Consider the following 21,154-nt stretch of genomic DNA (forward strand, 5'->3'; position numbering starts at 1 on the left):
GACTTCTCTAAGTATCCCCAAATGGAGGAAAGCTTTGTAAACTTTACTGGTGAAAGCTAATATCCCAAATGAAAGAAGATTATGTAGACACTATGGGTCTAGCACTTTACCTCGCTATAGCTCATAAATTATACTTTACTGATCCATTCGTTACAATGGAAACTTTTCATTTCACTGCCTGCGGTGCAAAAGGTGTTAGCGGCACAACCGGGGGCGGTGGGGGGGACATGTCCCATGGCACGACGGCCGCACATGGGATCCTGATGAAAAACAATTATCAAAGCAGAACTACCATGGTATCTCTGGAATTTGAACTGGCCAAATTCCGGCCTGACCTGCTTCTCGTATAGCGTGGTCATCAGCCGTAAATGCTTGGACTTACTTCTCCCTACTGTCATATGGATATACGTCCTCACAGAATAACCTGCACTTGTTGGCACCATACTGTACGGTGTATTAAAGACAGGAGAAAGAACGTTATTCTGCAGAGACTGAAGCATTTTATTAAACTTGAATAGGATGTGTATGTAAAAGTTAGTGGAGGTCCTGGTTGTACACCACCCCCACCTGACTGCGAGCTTCGTCTTCCAGCTCAGCAAGAAGTAGAGAGTCTGCATGGGTCATACCTGGGCTCTCCTTAAGCCCTACAGGGGGGGAAACAAGGCACATTGGATACACACGTCAGCGAATACGATTGTACAGGTTGTAATGATATCCGGTGTTCTGCTACCACCTTGTGGTGATATTAGGATACTACAAGTCAGGTTCACACGGTATAATGGACGTATTCATTGTTTTTAGGCGCCAAGATGATTCGCTTTGGTCTGTTTTCCAAGAACAGCCAGGTGATCACACTCAATCCATGTTTGATATATATATATATATATATATATATATATATATATATATATATATATATATATATATATATATATAAAAACAAAAGAAAAACTTTTCAATACATGAGAGAAAAACTTCTCTCATGTATTGATTGCCCTTTGCACATTACCTTTGAGCAGGCACTGTCGAACCTCCTCTGCCTCATAACGCAATCCGGTGCTGTTCGTGAAATTCAGGGGAAGGCGAGGTTCTGGCACTGGGTACTGAGTCTCCTTCCCATTCACCACTAAAGATGTGGGGGACCACATGTGGGCAGGGACCTAGAATCACATCACGGGACAGCCACACGTTCTCCATGTCAAAACAAAATGCACTGCCCAGGTCTGAAATTCCCTGACGGGGAATTAGTCGCTGTTCAGTATGACGAAACAAAACCATGCAAGCAAATCTGAAGATGAAGATTATTCCCCACAATCAAAAAATATCCGAGTCTGCAGCTGGTAATAAAATGTGCACTACCGATCAATAATATTCTAACTTCTCCAAACATTCTGTGCAATATCCATGATTTTTGGACACCTGGAAATATCCAATACTTTTCAGATGGACAAAGAAACACAGCTATTACCGTTAATCATACAACACCCACATCCAAATTGGCTTCACTCCTCAAATAGCTCCACTCACCTTGTCAACACTGCCCAACTTATATTGCAAAGTCTGCCATGGCATGTTCAAATAATGAACATGTCGGGGAGAAAATGAGGTTTAGGGGAGTGTGGCACACACAAGGGTGTTGTATTTCAAAAGATTTTTTTTTTCCCCCACTGTGGATTATGCAGCTCCTTTATAACAACCTACCCTGATGGTTCCCTTGGTGCCAGTTATCACAGCGTCATTGGGAAGCTGCACAGCCATGGAGCAAGTGAACACAGCCATTCTGCCTCGGGAAAACTTGAGGGTGACAACCATGGCCTCGTCTACCCCTACAGTAACACACATACAGGAGCCGCATTTAATACACGTACAGTCATACAATTCTGCGCTTGACATCGACTTAATTAAGACAGATGCTATACAAGATTTTAATGGCCTTTTTTTTCTTTTATTGCCGACTGCTGTAAATGACCCATTTCTGTGCAGGCCTTGGTATCTGAATCTTCTCTGGTACAATAATATGTGCGTTGCATTACTTTTGCTGGTCTAAAGTTGTACTCTGTAAGCCAGTTTGATAAAAGAAGATGAAAATCAAAGTACCACCAGGGACGGCGACCACAAACAACCCAATATAGGTGACCAGGTTCAGGTGGTTATTATCAGTAAATGGGTAGGGAGGGAGGGAGGGAGTGTGGGCGCACCTATAGGAGCCTTTTGCAGAAAGGGCTGTGTGAGGCAGAATTGGCTGTTGGCTAAACAATCTTTATACAATTTTTAGGACCGATACCGCTGCGAGCCGGGAGAGTCTCCACAACTTTGTTTCGTCAATAAGCCACAGTGGCTGCTGTCCCTATACACAATCTCAACACCCACTTATATTTCTTTTCAGAAAAGAATAACGTCTCAGTGGTGGTTTACCTGTAAAAGAGGCCAGTAGAATCCCCATTATAAACTATTATAAACTAGCACAGCCAAAATTCACCGCTGGAACTTGGACGGTTACCAAAGCTTATTTCTTATTCTGCTATAAGAGCTACGGCCCTTTCTCTCTCTCTCTCTTTCTCTCTCTCTCTCTCTCTCTTTTAACATACTGACATTGGCAAGATAAATCCATAGTAAGGTTGATAAGGCTCATATTTAATCTGAGGCATTTAGCTGCTTCAGAGTTTTAACATCTTGCTTGAAGGGCGCTGAGATTAAAGCCATTTCTCTTCAGGTGCGGATGTCTTCGGGTGTCCAGAGGGCAGGGTGGGTGGCGAGGTGCACATGATCAACGGCTTCAGTGTTAACATAAAACCAAAAATATTCACCCATGACACCGATTCCATGATGAAAATGAGACGATGACTAAAGTGAAAATGTACTTTACGTTTGAGATTCGAAATGGCCACCGAGCCAGGCATGCTCAAACTCAGCGCGGTAAACCGGCATGTACACTTCTTGACAAACACCTCAGTGAAAAGTGTTTGTCGATGATAAGAAGACATTAGGATGAAAACTATATCGAAGCTGACATTTCCTCATAGTTTAGGCTGAGTTTTCATTTATTTATCCTCATCTTTTCTCAGAGGCTGATGATTCCACCGGTTAATCCAGTTGAGTTCAGCCACGATAACGTCACGTGACACCTGAGCAATAAAGACATCCACCCATTATCCAAGCCGCTGATCCTGCTCTCGGGGTCACGGGGATGCTGGAGCCTATCCCAGCAGTCATTGGGCAGCAGGCGGGGAGACACCCTGGACAGGCTGCCAGGCCATCACAGGGCCCACACACACATTCACACCTAGGGATAATTTAGTATGGCTGATTCACCTGACCTACGTGTCTTTGGACTGTGGGAGGAAACCGGAGCACCCGGAGGAAACCCATGTGGACACGGGGAAAACAGAGGACGAACAGCAACGACCCCGGGACTCGAACCCAGGACCTTCTTGCTGTGAGGCGACCGCGCTAACCACTGCGCCACCGTGCCGCCCCAATAAAGACATACACTGTAGATATACTTGTAGATATAGATTTAGATATGGAAATATAGGCACTGCAGTATAGTTTCATAGCTTCAGAGCTGAGCTCCCTCACTGTGAGCCCTGTGTCTGACTCTCTTGTGTAAGAAGTGGGGTTGTTGTGAAGCGTCTAGTGTGTTGGTGTAGTGTTCTGTGCCTGTCACGTCTCACCCTCAACCTTCACCGCTGGCTAGCAGAAATGTGAACAGGAGAGCCGAGCACGTAAGTCTCTCAGCAAGCCCTATGTAGTGCCTCCTCGTGGCGACACTCAGTAACTGGGTACACCTCGGACCCTGGCTGAACTACAAGGGACTCGGAGGAGGTCTGGCCCCTAGACGTGCGGTACGCAGGCCCACCGGTGTGTGGATATTCCCCGATGCCCACGAACCAGCCCCCCAGCTATGAGTTAAATAGTACCACTGCCTGGTGGATACCTCGGGGGAGGAAGAGGCTACGGGAGGAAACCCCTACAGAAAATCAACGTCTGCAGTGCTGCTGTTTTTTGTTTTTCTTGCCCTTTTGTGTCTGTTTAAGTGGGAGAGTACTGCCGGCGTCTTGTTTCACCCCGTTTATTGTAAAGCCACTTTGAGTGTTAGAAAAGCGCTATATAAGATTGATTCATTATTATTTATTATTATTACCTGTGTCCAGGCAGACCCCCGTGGCTTGGATGGACTCTGGCTTCTCGCCGCCGTACACCATGCATATGAACTGCAGGCAGTAGATGCCGATATCCAGCAGTGCACCTCCGCCCAGCTCCTTCTGCACTGCGCGGGGTACGTGCATGAGCTTCAATCCGAAGTCTGCCTTCACCATCTTCACCTCCCCCACCTCCTCCTCGGCCAGCAGCCGTTTGATCTCCAGAGAGGCCGGGAAAAAACGGGTCCACACGGCCTGAGGCGTGAGCGAGAAGGAGCATTCATTATATTCATTGTATTTTGGGTATGCGGGTGACGCTGTTAGCTGAATGGATTTATTTATGCGGAGCAGCAGAATGGGATTCAGACAATTCCAAAATCTCCACCATTACAAGGAACCCATACAAATAAATGTCACGACCATAACACCCTCACAACATCTAGTGCTCTCGTACCACTGCCATGAACACACATAATACAGAAGAGCTATTTATAGATGCACAGCATAATATAAATCCATCCATTATCCAAACCGCTTATCCTGCTCTCAGGGTCGCGGGGATGCTGGAGCCTATCCCAGCAGTCATTGGGCGGCAGACGGGGAGACACTCTGGACAGCTGCCAGACTATCACAGTGCCCACACACACACACATACATTCACACCTAGGGACAATTTAGTATGGCCGATTCACCTGACCCACATGTCTTTGGACTGTTAGGGGACACTGGAGCATCCGCAGGAAAGCCACACAGCCACGGGGAGAACATGCAAACTCCACTCAGAGGACGACCTAGGATGACCCCCACGCTTGGACTACCCCAGGACTCGAACCCAGGACCTTCTTGCTATGAGGCAACCACGCTAACCACTGCGCCATCTTATAATATAAATGTTTAATTGAATTCTGAAGTTAATAGTCAGTTTAAAGTGACTTGTGTAAATTGTCTCAAAGACTGGTGGACAATTTCACCGGCCTTATCAGCAAGGCAAAATCCCACACCCGGACTCAAAAGTCAAGTGGCTCTCTTGTCTTTGGACCCGCTCATTAAAACACATTACTATTTTTGTCATGTGCCTACCTGCAAAAGTAGTTGAGTGATCCATTCAGGGTCCTGACCCAACGTTTAAGAGACAAGGCTTTCTCCTAATTCTGGATCAGGTAATTGTGTAAAGCAACTGTCATTCATTCTTGTGCGATTGGGATCGTGGCTGCAGTCAACCAAAGTATTTTCTGAATACCACATGGCAACCCTTAACCTGCATGTTGCTAGTTCGTCTTTGAGTTTATTTGACGCAATTAACTTTGAGCTGACAGTCTGACTCAGTGTGACATGAAATGAGCCTTGCAGTAAAATACCTTGTGAGGCAGCCAGCAGCGTGCAGCTCTCAGTACCCTGACACTATGGTTGCTGCTCTCGCGTGGTTATGTGAGAAGAGCTGGCAAGGGAACGAGTAAAATTAATCAAGTTAGTGCAGTCCATACCTCCATGAAAAAGATGTTGTTTGTCTTGGCGGCGGCCACCATCTCCTTCACCTCTCTGGAGTTCATGGCCATGGGCTTCTCACACAGCACGTTTTTCTTGGCGTTCATGAAGAGCAAACTCGCACTTATATGGTAGGGGTGGATGACCCCGACATACACCACCTCTGCAGAGAGAGATGGAGAAACATGCAGGAAAATGATATACTGCGATCAATTCTACAAAATCATCATAAGTCGTCAGATCTCATTCTTACACTATAAATACCTCAAGGAATATAAAAACAGAAATGAGGTGCATTTTTTTCAGTAATTGGGAGATTGTTTGGACTATCTACAAAAATTATTAAACAATATGTTCATTGATATTCATATATATATATGTGGTGGGGAATGCTTCACTGGTAGGTTGAGTGGTTGTGAAGGCAGCTCCAGGCCTGACTCCTCTCTCAGCCAATCTCCTCATCAGGGCCAGGTTATCTTAAGCCACCTGTGACCACCTGTGCAGTCCTTTTTTTGTGCCTTCTCTCTGCCTCGGCCTCTGACGTGTCAGGTAGTTGGTGCTGCAGTTCCTGAACTTCTAGCGTGGAACCCCTGGTGTTTGCTGCCACTGTGGTGCTGGTTATCAGGAGTATTTCCTGGTGTCAAGGTCCCCTGCTAGAGGTGGTTCACCTGCTGCTGTTTTGCCTTAGTTTCTTTTGTTTGCTTTAGTTTATTTGATTACTAACTGGGTCGGACCTTTTAGTCGACTGGTTAACGTCGTTGCCCGCGGTGCGGGAAATCCGAGTTCGCCTCCCGGCTGTGACGGTCAGGCCGAGCTGCCACCCAAATTCATACACATATGATGGGTGGGGTTTATCGAGCAGGACAAGACAAGTGGCAGTAAGTTTAAACTATTTTGATTTATACAGAGGTGTAAAAAACCAGGTCCAGAAAGTAAAAGTCCAAACCATGTATTTGCTCCACTCATGCCCTACACCAGCAGATTCTAGTCAACGCCACTCCTCGACTAGGTAGGGAAAACTAGCTAATGAAATCAGCTGGTTTAGTAACATGGTTGGCGCAAATACACGGTGTGGACATTTACTTTCTGGACCTGGTTTCTACACCTCTGGATTTATAAGCATCCTCTTCTGTTGGTGGAGTCCTATTTGCCACAAAGCGTATTGTTCTAATGCAGTGAAACCCACGTATCTGGCACTCTGAGGAAGATCCACCAAACCTAGGTTCGATCGGCACTGACCTACATCCGGGTCTCTGGACAGCTCGTCGTAGCCGCCATATGCTCGAGGAATGTTGTGCTTTTTAGCAAAGGCTTGTGCGTCCTGTAACTTCCGAGCTGCCACAGCCACAATCTGTGAACACAGTTTCAGTGATTAGAAAATTAATTTGGTCCCACCTTACTGAAATGCCTACAGGTCAAAGAGCAATTGCTGATCATTTTCCCAATTACACACACACACACACACACACACACACACACACACACACACACACACACACACACACACACACACACACCCAGAGTGAATACTGACTGTTATCCATAACATTTGCTGACTACATTACCATAATTCTTGTGACTGAGAGAATTACTGCAGTTGTGAAACACCATAAAATACCCATTTAATATTTTACAGTAATCCCCTGGGGCGGTCCCTTGTAACGACATAATCACTTTACAACTGATGCTCTCGTATTTTAACTCATTACATGTAAATTGAAATTAGGCGACACAAACACATCGCCCTGTAATTTCATTTGAGAAAGACATTTGTATGTCACTAGTCACTACAAATTAAACATTAGTGTTTTTTAAACTCTAGTCGCTACTGTAAAATCACTAGTAGCTAAAATCAAATACTAGTTCTGTTAGAATAAGCACTAGTTACTAATTAGACTATGACTAGTCACTTTTCTCTTTTACTGATAACACTTCAATAAAACCTAGTTATTTTATTTTATTTACCAGTGACTAATTTAAAAAGCACCAGTACCATGTCACCACGTCTGTACTATGTCACTACCATGTTACCATGTCTGTACCATGTCCCCACGTCTGTACTATGTTACCACATCTGACCATGCCACCACCATGTCCCCACGTCTGTACCATGTTACCACGTCTGTACCATGTCACCACCATGTCCCTACATCTGTACCATGTCACCAGCATGTCACCACATCTGTACCATGTTACCACGTCTGTACCATGTCACCATGTCTGTACCATGTCCCCACGTCTGTACCATGTTACCACGTCTGTACCATGTCACCACCATGTCCCCACATCTGTACCATGTCACCAGCATGTCACCACATCTGTACCATGTTACCGCATCTGTACCATGTCACCACATCTGCACCATGTTACCACGTCTGCACCATGTCACCACCATGTTATCATGTCTGTACTATATTCTTGTCGCGTGTTTCCCTGATGCCCTCGTGTTTCCTACCAGTAAACCTTTTGTTTCCCAACAAAAGGTTTTTTCCTGCGTCTGCATTTGAGTCCTCAATTCCTGCTCCCCTCGTGACAAAACCGTCCATAGTCCACCAGCTAAATGCAGCCCGCTATAAAGAGATGGCCGAGGTGATAAGACACTTGTCACTAAAAATTAAACACTACAGTATTCATTTGTATAAATACTAGTTGCTATTCTAGCTGTCACTTGTCACTATTGTAAAATTACTAATTGGGAAAAAAGATGCTAGTTCTGAAAATACATTTTACTAGTTAATGTACAACTGTTACTAGTTGGTTTTTAATAAAGTCTACTAGTTTTTCAAAAGTGGTTAGTTGCTATTCAGTCTGATATTATCAACTTTTTCATTTTGACTAGCTAAATCTGAAATCTTGATATCAAGCACCTGGTTGTGACAAGTCATATTAATTCCCTAGTGTTAAAAAATATGTCAAGTAAAAACATATATGTTGATGTCTTTACTGGGACTAGAAACTAGATCTCATTAAAAAGCTACTCGTCAATACTGAACAGCAACTGGTAACAATGTAACTGTGACGAGTGAAAACCAGAATAGCAACCAGTCACTGATGAATAGTTACTGGTAACCAATGTAAAATGACTAGTAGAAATGGATTAACAACTAGTGCTATTTAAATAGCGACTAGTAATGAGTGAAAAGGTTCAACTGATAAGCAGCTTGGTGTTTTTCTAGTAAGACTATTATAGTGACTAGTGTCTTTAAATTGAGTGCCAGCAACTAAAATAACAGAGCTAGTTTTTATTGAAAGAGAAAAGTGTCTAGTCATCAGATTAACGAGAGCTTTGTCTAACAGATCTAGTATGTAATTTTCAGCCACTAGTGGCTTTACACGTGACTAATGTTTAAAAAAACTAAGTACTAGTGTTTATTTTTTTAGACTAGTGCCTTACTATGAATAGATGATAGAAACGGCCCGCCATACATTTGGCAGACGTTGCCGGTGTTGTAGCAAAATCTGCGACCGTCGAAAATTGTGACGGGCCATTACCAGACCATAATCACACCAAACCAATACCCGAACTTAACAATAAAAAACGTGACTGGCGTTTAAAAAAATAAGTACTAGCGTCTAATTTTTTTTTAAACTAGTGCCTTGAATGAATGATAAAAAACGGCCCGCCATACATTTGGCAGAAGCTGCCCGGTGTTGTAGCAAAATCTGCGACCTTCGAAAATTGTGATAACCACCATAACCACTTCGAACCAATACCTGAACTTAACCAGACGGCGAGAGAGGACTTGGAGGTTTCCCCCACCTCCACACAGGTTATAACGGTGGTCCCAATTTTCGACGGTCACATATTTGGGTGTAACACCAGGCATGTTGCGCTAGAAGCGTTGCTCGCACGGAGATGAGTGACGCCGAGGCGGCGCACAGCAGGAATGGCAATACAGCGGAGGAATTAAACCTTGTTTGTACACAACTGACATTAGTTATACCTGGTGATCTCCGGGAGGAAGCGTTCTCAGGGCCACTGTAAAATCATTACTGATTTTCCCAGCGCTGCATATTCCCCACCTGGTTGCCATGTTGGAAAAGTAAACTGGCGAACGACAGCGTCAGTGGTAATGACCAGCCAGGAGGGGGCGATAGAGTATAATAGTCTTATTAACGCTCGCCTCATAACGTTTTTTTTTATTATTCTCAACAACTGCCCAGAAAAAGTTTCCGTTCTTTCGATTTGTACCATTTTGTAGAAATGTTATGTCGTACAGTATATAATGGCAACCCAAACCCGTATCTAACACTAATTCGCGCATGCGTAATTCTGTAGGCAGGATGGGACGTTGCAGCGGTTTAATACAACGAATGACCGGTTAACTATAGACCCGGGGCGGGATTTCCGAGGGTGCAGGGGTGGGTGTGGGGTGTGTGTGGGGGGGTGCTGCTGATGCAAACGGGGCCGCAGATTGCAGAGGCCCAGGATAAATTACATATTAAACTTTGGGCACCGACCTCATGCACTTATTTTGCAAGGCGTCATCTCCAAACGTAGCGTAAGATATTGCTTTGACGGGTTTAGTCTGGGACTTTTATATTGCGTACAACAGTTACACTTTAGGGTGTCTCCTATCATTTCTTCTCGCCAGCAGTCACCACATGGACATGGCCTAAATCATCCTCAAAGACCCATCTACTGAGAACAGAACAAATTCATTATTACTTTTAAATTTCTTTGTAACTTCTGTAAGTGAGGAGCAGCAGGATGTCCTCCAGATACAAGCACTAAAGTGATGCACAGAAAACCAAAACCAAAAAAAAATGTGTGGATGAGGGAGAGACAGACAGACAGACAGACAGACAGCTCTGTCTCGTACACCACAGATGGTCCTGAGATCAGGTAAAACTTCCAGCCAGTTAGTCATATAAGTGAGGAATTCAATTTGTGTTAAGATTTGCTCAATACCAGTTGATCAATACCAGTTGATCAATACCAGTTGATCAGTACCCCCCCTGGCCCGCCAGAGCTACAAACTATATATTTATTTATGCAAACTGTTGCTAATTCCTGATAAACTTTGAAAATACCAATCATTTTCAGGCAAAAAAAGGGTATAGTTTTTGAAATATATATGGCGGAAATGTGAAATATGGGGGAGGCAGGGGGAAATATCATATTTATATGTAAAAAAAAAAGAAAAAAAAAAGAAACAAGATGTCCTTGTGTTAAACTATTGATTGTTTTAATGTTGGCCCATCGTTAAGCATGAGAGGAGTCAGCTGTTGTTTGCGTTTATGTCTCAGCATAATAAACCACATAGGCCAGTAGTGGCCCATGTGGTTTATCTCTATGAATTATTTGTAATTGTTTTCATAGGCTTACAAGAAAAGGAGAAAAACAGCTCTTTGAAACAAATTAGTCCGCTCACATGTCTTTGATGGAAATGAAACGTGAATCACAAACATTATTCTGAATGATGAAATATGGAAAATAAATTCTGTTTGAAGAATAACAATGAAAGAGCTCTGTGTGTGTTTGGGCGTGAGAGAGAGATAGATAGAGAGTCTTTAGATGTGTAGACAGCAGAGGATGGAGAGGACTTCACAGCGTATTAGTAGCAAACGAAAGCATGAAAGCCCACCAACCCCCCCCCCTACCCCACCCTAGTTTTGGAGTGCCCTCTACTGGGTAGTGACCCTTCAGAGCGGAGATACAGGGTTTGAAATATTGACCTAGGAAATGGGACGCCACTCGTTACATCATCACCATCATCGTTATGTCTGATACTCAGAATTTCATTGGCTGCCTGGTTTGCTCAGGACATGCTTAAAATATTGTAAAGCTATACATTTCGTATTAAAGCCTGTTGCTTGCTACCATTATCAGCTATTACAGTGACAAGTCTGACCAACTTAACAGGACAGAACAGGACAGATTGATAGCCAGGAAGCACACATCAGCTATTTCAGTGTAGTCCTGCCCACAGATATTTCTCCTGAGGGTCACACAACATGAAGTAATCTTTATGAATGTTTATGACTGTTGTCATTAAGTGTCATTCGGTCAATTATATAATTTTTTTAAGGGAAAGTTGATATTATTTGAATTTGCTGTAGCAACCTGAGTAGGACCGAGCTGCTCGATTTGCGATATTTTGCATATCTGCAGCTCGAAAACAGCCTCAAACAATGTCAACGTTGCATTAAAAATGACATAATTGACCGAATGACACTTAATGACACTTTATTAACCATCTGATGTACACTGATGACTTAGTCATACTGTCTCCTTATAGTGCTGGCTTACAGCAACTGCTGTCATGTTATGGTGTGCAGCATGACATTAAATTTAACTCTAAAAAGAGTGTTGTCATGATCGCTAAAACCAAGGAGGATAAGAAGCAAAATGTTCCCTCATTCTTCTTGGCAGACCAAGCACTAAATGTGGTGAACAAAATGAGATATCTGGGTCACATCATCAGGAATGATCTATGTGACGACGAGGATGTGCAGGGCCAGTGTTGCAAACTGAATGCACAAGCCAATATGCTGGCACGCAAATTTCATATGTGTACAGATGAGGTTAAAACTGCTCTTTTTAGGGCCTACTGTACTCCACTCTATACAGCCCACTTGTGGTGCACTTATAGCCAAGAAAAAATGAAAAAGCTGCTGGTAGCATATATATATAATGATGCATTCAGAATCTTGCTCAAGCTTCCAAGATGGACAAGTGCAAGTCACGTGTTTGTGACGAGTGATGTTCCCACTTTTCAGGCTGTGTTGAGGAATTTTATGTACACATTTGTGTGTCGATTAATTGATTCTAAGAATGTAATTATAATGCGGTTAACGGAGCCTACACAAAGTGACACCAGGTACTCCTCTTGTTTCTGGAAACATTGGAACAAATGTCTGTATAGCTTTTACTCATTGTGGACTTGTGAGCTGCTGTTTTTAGCTATATTTTTGTGTTCTTGTCTTGTGTTGCATTTCTTTGTTGTTGTCTTTAACATGGATCTAGCTTTGTGTCTGAATAAAGTAAGATTTGTTGTTTGTTTGTTAATGGCAACAGCCATAAACAGCCATAAAGACACTATGTTCATGACAGGTGTCATGTCATGGTAATGACAGGTGTCATGTCAGTCATATGAACATCCCTTCAAATAAAGTGTGACCGTGAGCTGCAATGCTATCAGATGAGTGGGGAAATACAGAACATTTGCTGCTGGATCGGTTTTCAAGCTCGTACACGGGACATGAACAAATCGTCATTTACACAAAGTTCTACTGACATCATGAAAAGCGACCCCCCCCCCGAAATACTTGTTATAACGATCCAATTACATATTCGTTTGCCTCTACATTAAACTAAGATATTCCGACGGATTTTTAAAAAGTTTGCATGAAGATATACACATTTGTATGGGCTTCTTTCCCCGCACCACTAGCCATGTTCCATGTTACACTGCCTCGGTTTGCAAAGCATTCTGGGAATGTACTTCGATCGCTCCATTTGGAGGGCTGCATGACCGCTACCCCTCGATCCCCAAAAGAAACGGGACACCCTTCCCTACACGATGTGCACAAACCGTCATTTATGAAATACCTGTTAAAACTGTGGTAAAATACTTTGGTATTTACGTTAACAAAAGATCAAAAAGGAATGTGAAAAGCTTAATTTGACCAACAAAATAGATTAATGTTAAAAAACCAAAAAACTTCCCTACACGGTGGCACACTAAACAGAGGTTAGGGCCAAGTGGGGTATCGCCTCCTCTTCTTCAGCCTGGAGAGAAGCAGGCCATGGTGGGGCAGGATGGGCCTCCCAGATTCCCCTGGAGAGAAGCAGGCCATGGTGGGACAGGATGGGCCTCCCAGATTCTCCTGCAGAGAAGCAGGCCATGGTGGGGCAGGATGGGCCTCCCAGATTCTCCTGAAGAGAAGCAGGCAATGGTGGGGCAAGATGGGCCTCCCAGATTCACCTGGAGAGAAGCAGGCCATGGTGGGGCAGGATGGGCCTCCCAGATTCACCTGGAGAGAAGCAGGCCATGGTGGGGCAGGATGGGCCTCCCAGATTCTCCTGGAGAGAAGCAGGCCATGGTGGGGCAGGATGGGCCTCCTAGATTCACCTGGAGAGAAGCAGGCCATGGTGGGGCAGGATGGGCCTCCCAGATTCACCTGGAGAGAAGCAGGCCATGGTGGGGCAGGATGGGCCTCCTAGATTCACCTGGAGAGAAGCAGGCCATGGTGGGGCAGGATGGGCCTCCCAGATTCTCCTGAGCTGCACGGCTGCAGCAGATGGGGTTATCTGAAGGTGCTTTCTCTTTTGAGTTTGAGGTGTTACCATTGTTTTTCCAAGCTACAAGCTGCAATTTCGCATGCAAGTGTATGTATATAAGAAGAAGAATCAGGGGGGAAAATATCTGTGAATGTTCTTATTCATCCAGGTCATGGTTAGCCAAAGGAGTTGAATCAAGTGCAACTGGACTTGGTACATGAGTTGCATCAAGTGCAACTGGACTTTATATATATATATATATATATATATATATATATATATATATATATACACTACCGTTCAAAAGTTTGGGATCACCCAAACAATTTTGTGTTTTCCATGAAAAGTCACACTTATTCACCACCATATGTTGTGAAATGAATAGAAAATAGAGTCAAGACATTGACAAGGTTAGAAATAATGATTTGTATTTGAAATAAGATTTTTTTTACATCAAACTTTGCTTTCGTCAAAGAATCCTCCATTTGCAGCAATTACAGCATTGCAGACCTTTGGCATTCTAGCTGTTAATTTGTTGAGGTAATCTGGAGAAATTGCACCCCACGCTTCCAGAAGCAGCTCCCACAAGTTGGATTGGTTGGATGGGCACTTCTTTGAGCAGATTGAGTTTCTGGAGCATCACATTTGTGGGGTCAATTAAACGCTCAAAATGGCCAGAAAAAGAGAACTTTCATCTGAAACTCGACAGTCTATTCTTGTTCTTAGAAATGAAGGCTATTCCATGCGAGAAATTGCTAAGAAATTGAAGATTTCCTACACCGGTGTGTACTACTCCCTTCAGAGGACAGCACAAACAGGCTCTAACCAGAGTAGAAAAAGAAGTGGGAGGCCGCGTTGCACAACTGAGCAAGAAGATAAGTACATTAGAGTCTCTAGTTTGAGAAACAGACGCCTCACAGGTCCCCAACTGGCATCTTCATTAAATAGTACCTGTTAGAGCCTGTTTGTGCTGTCCTCTGAAGGGAGTAGTACACACCGGTGTAGGAAATCTTCAATTTCTTAGCAATTTCTCGCATGGAATAGCCTTCATTTCTAAGAACAAGAATAGACTGTCGAGTTTCAGATGAAAGTTCTCTTTTTCTGGCCATTTTGAGCGTTTAATTGACCCCACAAATGTGATGCTCCAGAAACTCAATCTGCTCAAAGAAGTGCCCATCCAACCAATCCAACTTGTGGGAGCTGCTTCTGGAAGCGTGGGGTGCAATTTCTCCAGATTACCTCAACAAATTAACAGCTAGAATGCCAAAGGTCTGCAATGCTGTAATTGCTGCAAATGGAGGATTCTTTGACGAAAGCAAAGTTTGATGTAAAAAAAATCTTATTTCAAATACAAATCATTATTTCTAACCTTGTCAATGTCTTGACTCTATTTTCTATTCATTTCACAACATATGGTGGTGAATAAGTGTGACTTTTCATGGAAAACACAAAATTGTTTGGGTGATCCCAAACTTTTGAACGGTAGTGTATATATATATATATCAAGTCCAGTTGCACTTGATTCAACTCCTTTGGATAAGGGAGGAAATACTGAGCAAGGAACAAATAACCTACTGTGTCTCTTCGCAAAGATCCAACTAGTTTGGGCCTAATCTTTCCCCTGCTTCATGCCACTTTTCAGCCTCAATTATCACAACCTTGTCAAAATGACCTAAATGTTAGCTTGGTATAAAGACATTAGTCTGAGTTTGTGTATGCTCACTATGAGGTTTTTTTCGGGGGGGGGGGTCCAACATTTCTATTGCTACTTAAGGCAAGCAGAGAACGTATTGTACTGAAAGACGTATCACATTACAATTATTCATTAATATCGAAAAATGAAAATGGGTTCCCTAACATAACCGGAGGGTTAAGTTAAATGGTCGCTGTGGGACAGAAGGCAATTGAAAAAAATTAAACTGTTTAATTGTTTTTCCTTTGAAATTAATATCTTATTAGGGCAGCATGGTGATGCAGTGATTAGCGTGGTTGCCTTGCAGCAAGAAGGTCCTGGGTTCGAGCTCCTCTGTGTGGAGTTTGCATGTTCTCCCCATATCTGTGTGAGTTTCCTCCAGGTGCTCCGGTTTCCTCCATCAGTCCAAAGACATGTAGGTCAGGTGAATTGGTCATACTAAATTGACCCTAGATGTGTGTGTGTGTGTGTGTGTGTGTGTGTGTGTGTGTGTGTGTGTGTGTGTGTGTGTGTGTGTGGGCGGGCCCTGTGATGGCCTGGCGGCCTGTTCAGGGTGTCTCCCCACCTGTCGCCCAATGACTGCTGGGATAGGCTCCAGCATCCCGTGACCCTGAGAACAGGATAAGTGGTTTGGATACTGGATGGATGGATGGATGGATGTATGGATGGATGGATGGATGGATGGATGGATGGATGGATGGATGGATGAATATCTTATTAGTCCAAGTATGGTGAAATAGGACAAAACTTGAATCATTGTTTTGCAGAATCCTCATACACTTGTGCACTGTTTCAAAACAATTCAACATTGTTCAGTTCGGGGTCATGTACGCCCAAGAGCTTGAGATCAGCCGGGCTAAATGAGACATCCTATTTGCTTACTCACAAAGGCCTTTCTCTGTACTAACCTTGAAAAGTAGGCGGTGCAACCTATTTTTGCACTCCAAAGATTAATCTGTTTGTGGACCCCTGCAAGGATCAGAGATGAGAGCATTCTGATTCAGATGTGCTAAGCCTCTCCATAACGATTGATATTTACCAAGTTATGCAGTCTTACATTTTTTCAAAATTCAGTCCTTTATTAGATTCATCAATCTTACAAACCACAGTGACATATAGGTTGACGCTACAGTCGACGCAGTGGATAGGTTGGTACAAGAGCTGTGTTTTCACTTCAAAGATGTGTTTTCTCTGCAAAATACATTACGTACACTGCCAAGACTAACGGTATTTGACAGCTTATAGGTTTTACTTGTGTTTTCTTGGCTGTGAAATGTATACTGAATGTTTGCATCAACCTCTTCAAGAACCCAAAGCAACTATGGCCAAATTTCACACAGCCAAAAACATTTGTGATTGTGTTTCTAATTCTGCATAGTAGTTGTAGCTCACACGGGTTGAGATGGTTTGGACGTGTGTGGAGGAGAGATGGTGGGTATATTGGGAGAAGGATGCTGAAGATGGAGCTGCCAGGGAAGAGGGAAAGAGGAAGGCCAAAGATGTGGTGAGGAAGGACATGCAGGTGGCTGGCGTGACAGATGAAGATGCAGAGGACATGGAAACAAAGAGGAAATGGAAACAGATGATCCGCTGTGGCGACCCCTAATGGGAGCAGCCGAAAGTAGTAGTAGTAGTAGTAGTAGTAGTAGTGCTAGCTCACATGGCTAACCAGGTCACAGTAGTCTCATTGAACTTTGCTCTTTGTCACAGGCTACATCAGATAGTGTCATTGGGGATGTGCAGTTTCAAAGCCTGCTTCGGTGTTGCTCTCACTGTGTCACTGAAGGGTTCTCGGTCAGATCACATGGCTTGTCTTTGGAGCGACGTCACTGGCTGTCCTGACTGAAGACAACTCCCACCTGTTTTCTGACTTCGTCCATGATCTCCGCCAACAAAACAGAGTCGGACAGAGGCATTCGTGGGCTCTCTTTAAGTCCTGTGATTGAGGAGTGAAATCATATCCACAAGTCAAGTTTAAACATCCAGTACAGGGGATAATCAACCCCCCCCCTTCCTCAATTGTATCCGGCCCCACTCTTCCAAGCCGTCCCATTCACTGCTCCACCCCCTCTGCCGATCCGGGGAGGGCTGCAAACTACCACATGCCTCCTCCGATACATGTGGAGTCGCCAGCCGCTTCTTTTCACCTGACAGTGAGAAGTTTCGCCAGGGGCACGTAGTGCATGGGAGGATCACACTATTCCCCCCAGTTCCGCCTTTCCCCCCCGAACATGCACCCCGACCAACCAGAGGAGGTGCTAGTACAGTGACCAGGACACATACCCACATCTGACTTCCCACCCACAGACACGGCCAACTGTGTCTGAGAAGATGCCCGACCAAGCTGAATCCCCCAACATGGGGATTCGAAGCGGTGATCCCCATGTTGGTAGGCAAGTAGGGTTGCCAACTCCTTGAAATGGAAATAAGGAACAGCGGACAGGGACGGGGGTTGGATGGACGGGACGGCGCGGGCATAACAAATATAGTGTGCTTTACACTATACACACACACACACATATGCCACCCGGACGCCCACACCTTTTTGATCCAGTTTTGACTGCACGAAGTGATCCTCCAGCACCAGTGATTCAGGCTGAATAATTGGAATTGTGCACATATCAGTCACCAGTTTTATATTCATGATCAAGTACAACTCATGGCTATCTGGGTGAATAAAGATAAAGCAAATTGGTATTTGTAGCAAAAAGAAGCATAATAACCATGCATTTAGGCGCTCTAACTTCAAATGAGTGATAATAGCATTTTCTTATCAGCCTGTTTCGTGGGTGCATAAATATATGACTAAACGGATGGGGTGGTGTGGGGGCTAGATTAAGAGAGGCTCCAAGAAAGTGGCATCCCAGTCTAGTCATGCAGATTGTAGAGGCAACGCTACTGTTTATCTGTATTGTAGTGTACTTTTACGTCGTTCTGTTTTTCAAAGACATACTTGCAAGGGATTTTTGTGGCTGTTCAAACCATTTCCTCTCTTTGAGGACACAAACACTGTGATCCTTTCATCGTGACCTACCTTTGAGAAGGCACTGCCTCACTTCCTCTGCTTCGTAGCGAAGCCCAGTGCTGTTGGTGAAATTCAGAGGCAAGCAGGGTTCAGGCAGGGCATACTGTGTCTCTTTTCCCTTCACTACCAGGGAGGTAGGGCAATGCATAGGGCCAAGTACCTGGAGGACAGTGAACAATTTTATTTTGCATGTGACATTAAGACTTTAGACAACGAACTACAAAACCGAAAATGTGAATGTTGGACAATCTGACTGCACGCAACCTCGGACATCTGTAATCATGGGTTGAATAAACAATGGAGTCTTCACTTAATGAAATTCAGAAACATGAGACTTTTGGACTCTCAAAATGGACTGACACAGGTTTCAGTGTACTTCATCAATACACAACTGTATCTTGTAATTATTCATTCATTCATTCATTACCCAAGCTGTTTATCCTTATTCAGGGTCGCGGGATGCTGGAGCCTATCCCGGCAGTCACACACACACACACACACACACACACACACACACACACACACACACACACACACACACACACACACACACACACACACACACACACACACACACACACACACACACACACACACACACACACACACACACACACACCTAGGGACAATTTAGTATGGCCGAGCCACCTGACCCACATGTCTTTGGACTGTGGGAGGATATCTTGTAATTAATACAACGAAATATAAGTTTTGATGCAACGCCCCCAAAAGTGGACTTGTTGCACAGCATACCTTGATGGTACCATTTGTGCCACTGATGGTGGCATCATTTGGCAGTGGAACAGCAATGGAGAAGGCACAGAAGGCCATCCTTTTCCCAGAGAACTTCATCACCACCACCATGGACTCATCCACTCCTGTCAGCCATCAGCAAAAATAAATATAAAGTTAAGTTAATCAGTACAAATGGCCTGACGGAGAAATTATTAACAGGCGATAAACATCCGACCTTTATATCGTATCCAGCCTGAACACAAAAGTGACAGGTTTTCTAAGCACCTGAGTCCAGCAGGACGCCGGTGGCTTGGATGGACTGTGGCCTCTCTCCGTTGAACACCATCAGCACAAACTGCAAGCAGTACACCCCGATATCCAACAGAGCGCCACCGCCCAGCTCCTTCTCCACGGAGCGTGGGATGTGGAGTTGAGGGGAGCCAAAGTAGGCCTTTACCAATTTCACATCCCCTACCGACCCCTCCGCCAGCAGCCTGCGCACCTCGGCGTGCACGGGGAAACAGCGGGACCAGATAGCCTGAGAGGAGCAGAGCAGACGCCGTAGTACCTCAGTAAGGAGGAAACACAGTCCATTGTCATTGTCCACACACGGTCGTGTAGGAAACTTTGAACCGAGCGAAGCAGAACAAATGAAAATTACACGTAAAAGGGAAATTCTGCCATCTGCAACAGGGCTAGCACACGAGAAACAACTGCAGTCATTTATGCACTTCTGCAGCGGCGGTGAAACAGTTTGTTTTTTTTTCCCCGGCCACTAAGTGACATATCATAGTGTCACTTGGCAGCTGGACAAACTTCAGTCCAGCAGTGTTTCTAATACCCCTACTCTAATGACACGGAAAATAAACCACCCTCTTTCTCTCAGCTAAGCTACGTTTCCAATGGTGGAAATGTCATCCCGCTACTGGCACAGATTTCCTGGACGATGATACAGACGCTTGCATGCAATGTATTCTGGCACGTGTGGGTGCTGTGGGAGAGAACACGGAGAACGTTCTCTGTCAGGGTAGTGCACAAGGAGGACTTTTATTGTTTCAATCAACTACACCACACGTCAGTACTGATTGCGCATGCCAAAAACATCAGCGGAACTTTCCTTTATATTTCAAACGACGGACCCTGTTCAGGCAGAGACGAGAGTGGTCACGGTGTCTTTTCAGCCCTACCTCCATCAGGAAGACGTTGCTCCTCTTGGAGGCAGCGATGAGGTCGGTGACCTGCCTGGAATTCATGGCGAAGGGTTTCTCGCACAGCACATTCTTCCCCGCCTTCAGGAAGAGCAGGCCCACGCGCCAATGTTCTGTATGCAGCACTCCCAGATACACCATGTCTGTGGGGGCACAGACGCTCCAGACTCAGCTTCAAACAACCATGTCATTAAGCCATTATCTCTGTCTTGGCAGCCGGGCCTTCTTTCTTTAAGCTGCTAACCCACCAATCTCCGGGTCACCGGCCAGCTCCTCGTAGCTGCCGTAAGCCCTGGAAACGCCGTGCTTCTTGGCGAACTCCTGTGCTCGTTGCAGGCTCCTCGCCGCAACGGCTGCTATCTGCGCGTGAGAGAGAAACGCACGCACACACACAAACGCACACATCCATCACAGCGGTGCACCCACTCTGGCAGCACACACGGGAGACATTCCATGAGAAAACGAAGCTACGTATAGCGTGTTTGTTCGGCTACCTGGTGATCGCCGGCAGGCAGAGTCTTCATGGCCACGCTGAAGTCGTGGCTGATCTTCCCCGCGCCACAGATTCCCCATCGGGTTGCCATGTTGGGTTGTGGACGATAGGTGACAGATGAGTGGGGGGGCGGGGGGGGGGGTGTT

The 21,154-nt window shown here is 44.7% G+C and overlaps 2 protein-coding genes across 2 annotated transcripts; both read right to left on the reverse strand.

Annotated features, from left to right (window-relative positions):
* Positions 1-488: 488 nt before the first annotated feature.
* dhdh.2 (dihydrodiol dehydrogenase, tandem duplicate 2) lies at positions 489-9,685 on the reverse strand. Its single transcript, XM_056278292.1, has 7 exons — positions 9,572-9,685; positions 6,867-6,978; positions 5,627-5,790; positions 4,145-4,397; positions 1,702-1,826; positions 1,010-1,160; positions 489-644 (listed from the first exon to the last, which is right to left on the reverse strand). Exons 1-7 carry the CDS (start codon positions 9,659-9,661, stop codon positions 535-537), a joined length of 1,005 nt encoding a protein of 334 aa, XP_056134267.1. The 5' UTR covers positions 9,662-9,685; the 3' UTR covers positions 489-534.
* A 7,688-nt stretch (positions 9,686-17,373) lies between these two features.
* On the reverse strand, positions 17,374-21,099 carry LOC130111198 (trans-1,2-dihydrobenzene-1,2-diol dehydrogenase-like). The gene is made up of 7 exons (XM_056278293.1): positions 21,010-21,099; positions 20,764-20,875; positions 20,495-20,658; positions 19,593-19,845; positions 19,326-19,450; positions 18,582-18,732; positions 17,374-17,483 (listed from the first exon to the last, which is right to left on the reverse strand). The coding sequence occupies exons 1-7, from the start codon at positions 21,097-21,099 to the stop codon at positions 17,374-17,376; spliced, it is 1,005 nt and encodes a 334-aa protein (XP_056134268.1).
* Between the last annotated feature and the right edge of the window lie 55 nt (positions 21,100-21,154).

Source organism: Lampris incognitus, chromosome 4 (genome assembly GCF_029633865.1).
Source record: "Lampris incognitus isolate fLamInc1 chromosome 4, fLamInc1.hap2, whole genome shotgun sequence".
Classification (NCBI taxonomy): domain Eukaryota; kingdom Metazoa; phylum Chordata; class Actinopteri; order Lampriformes; family Lampridae; genus Lampris; species Lampris incognitus.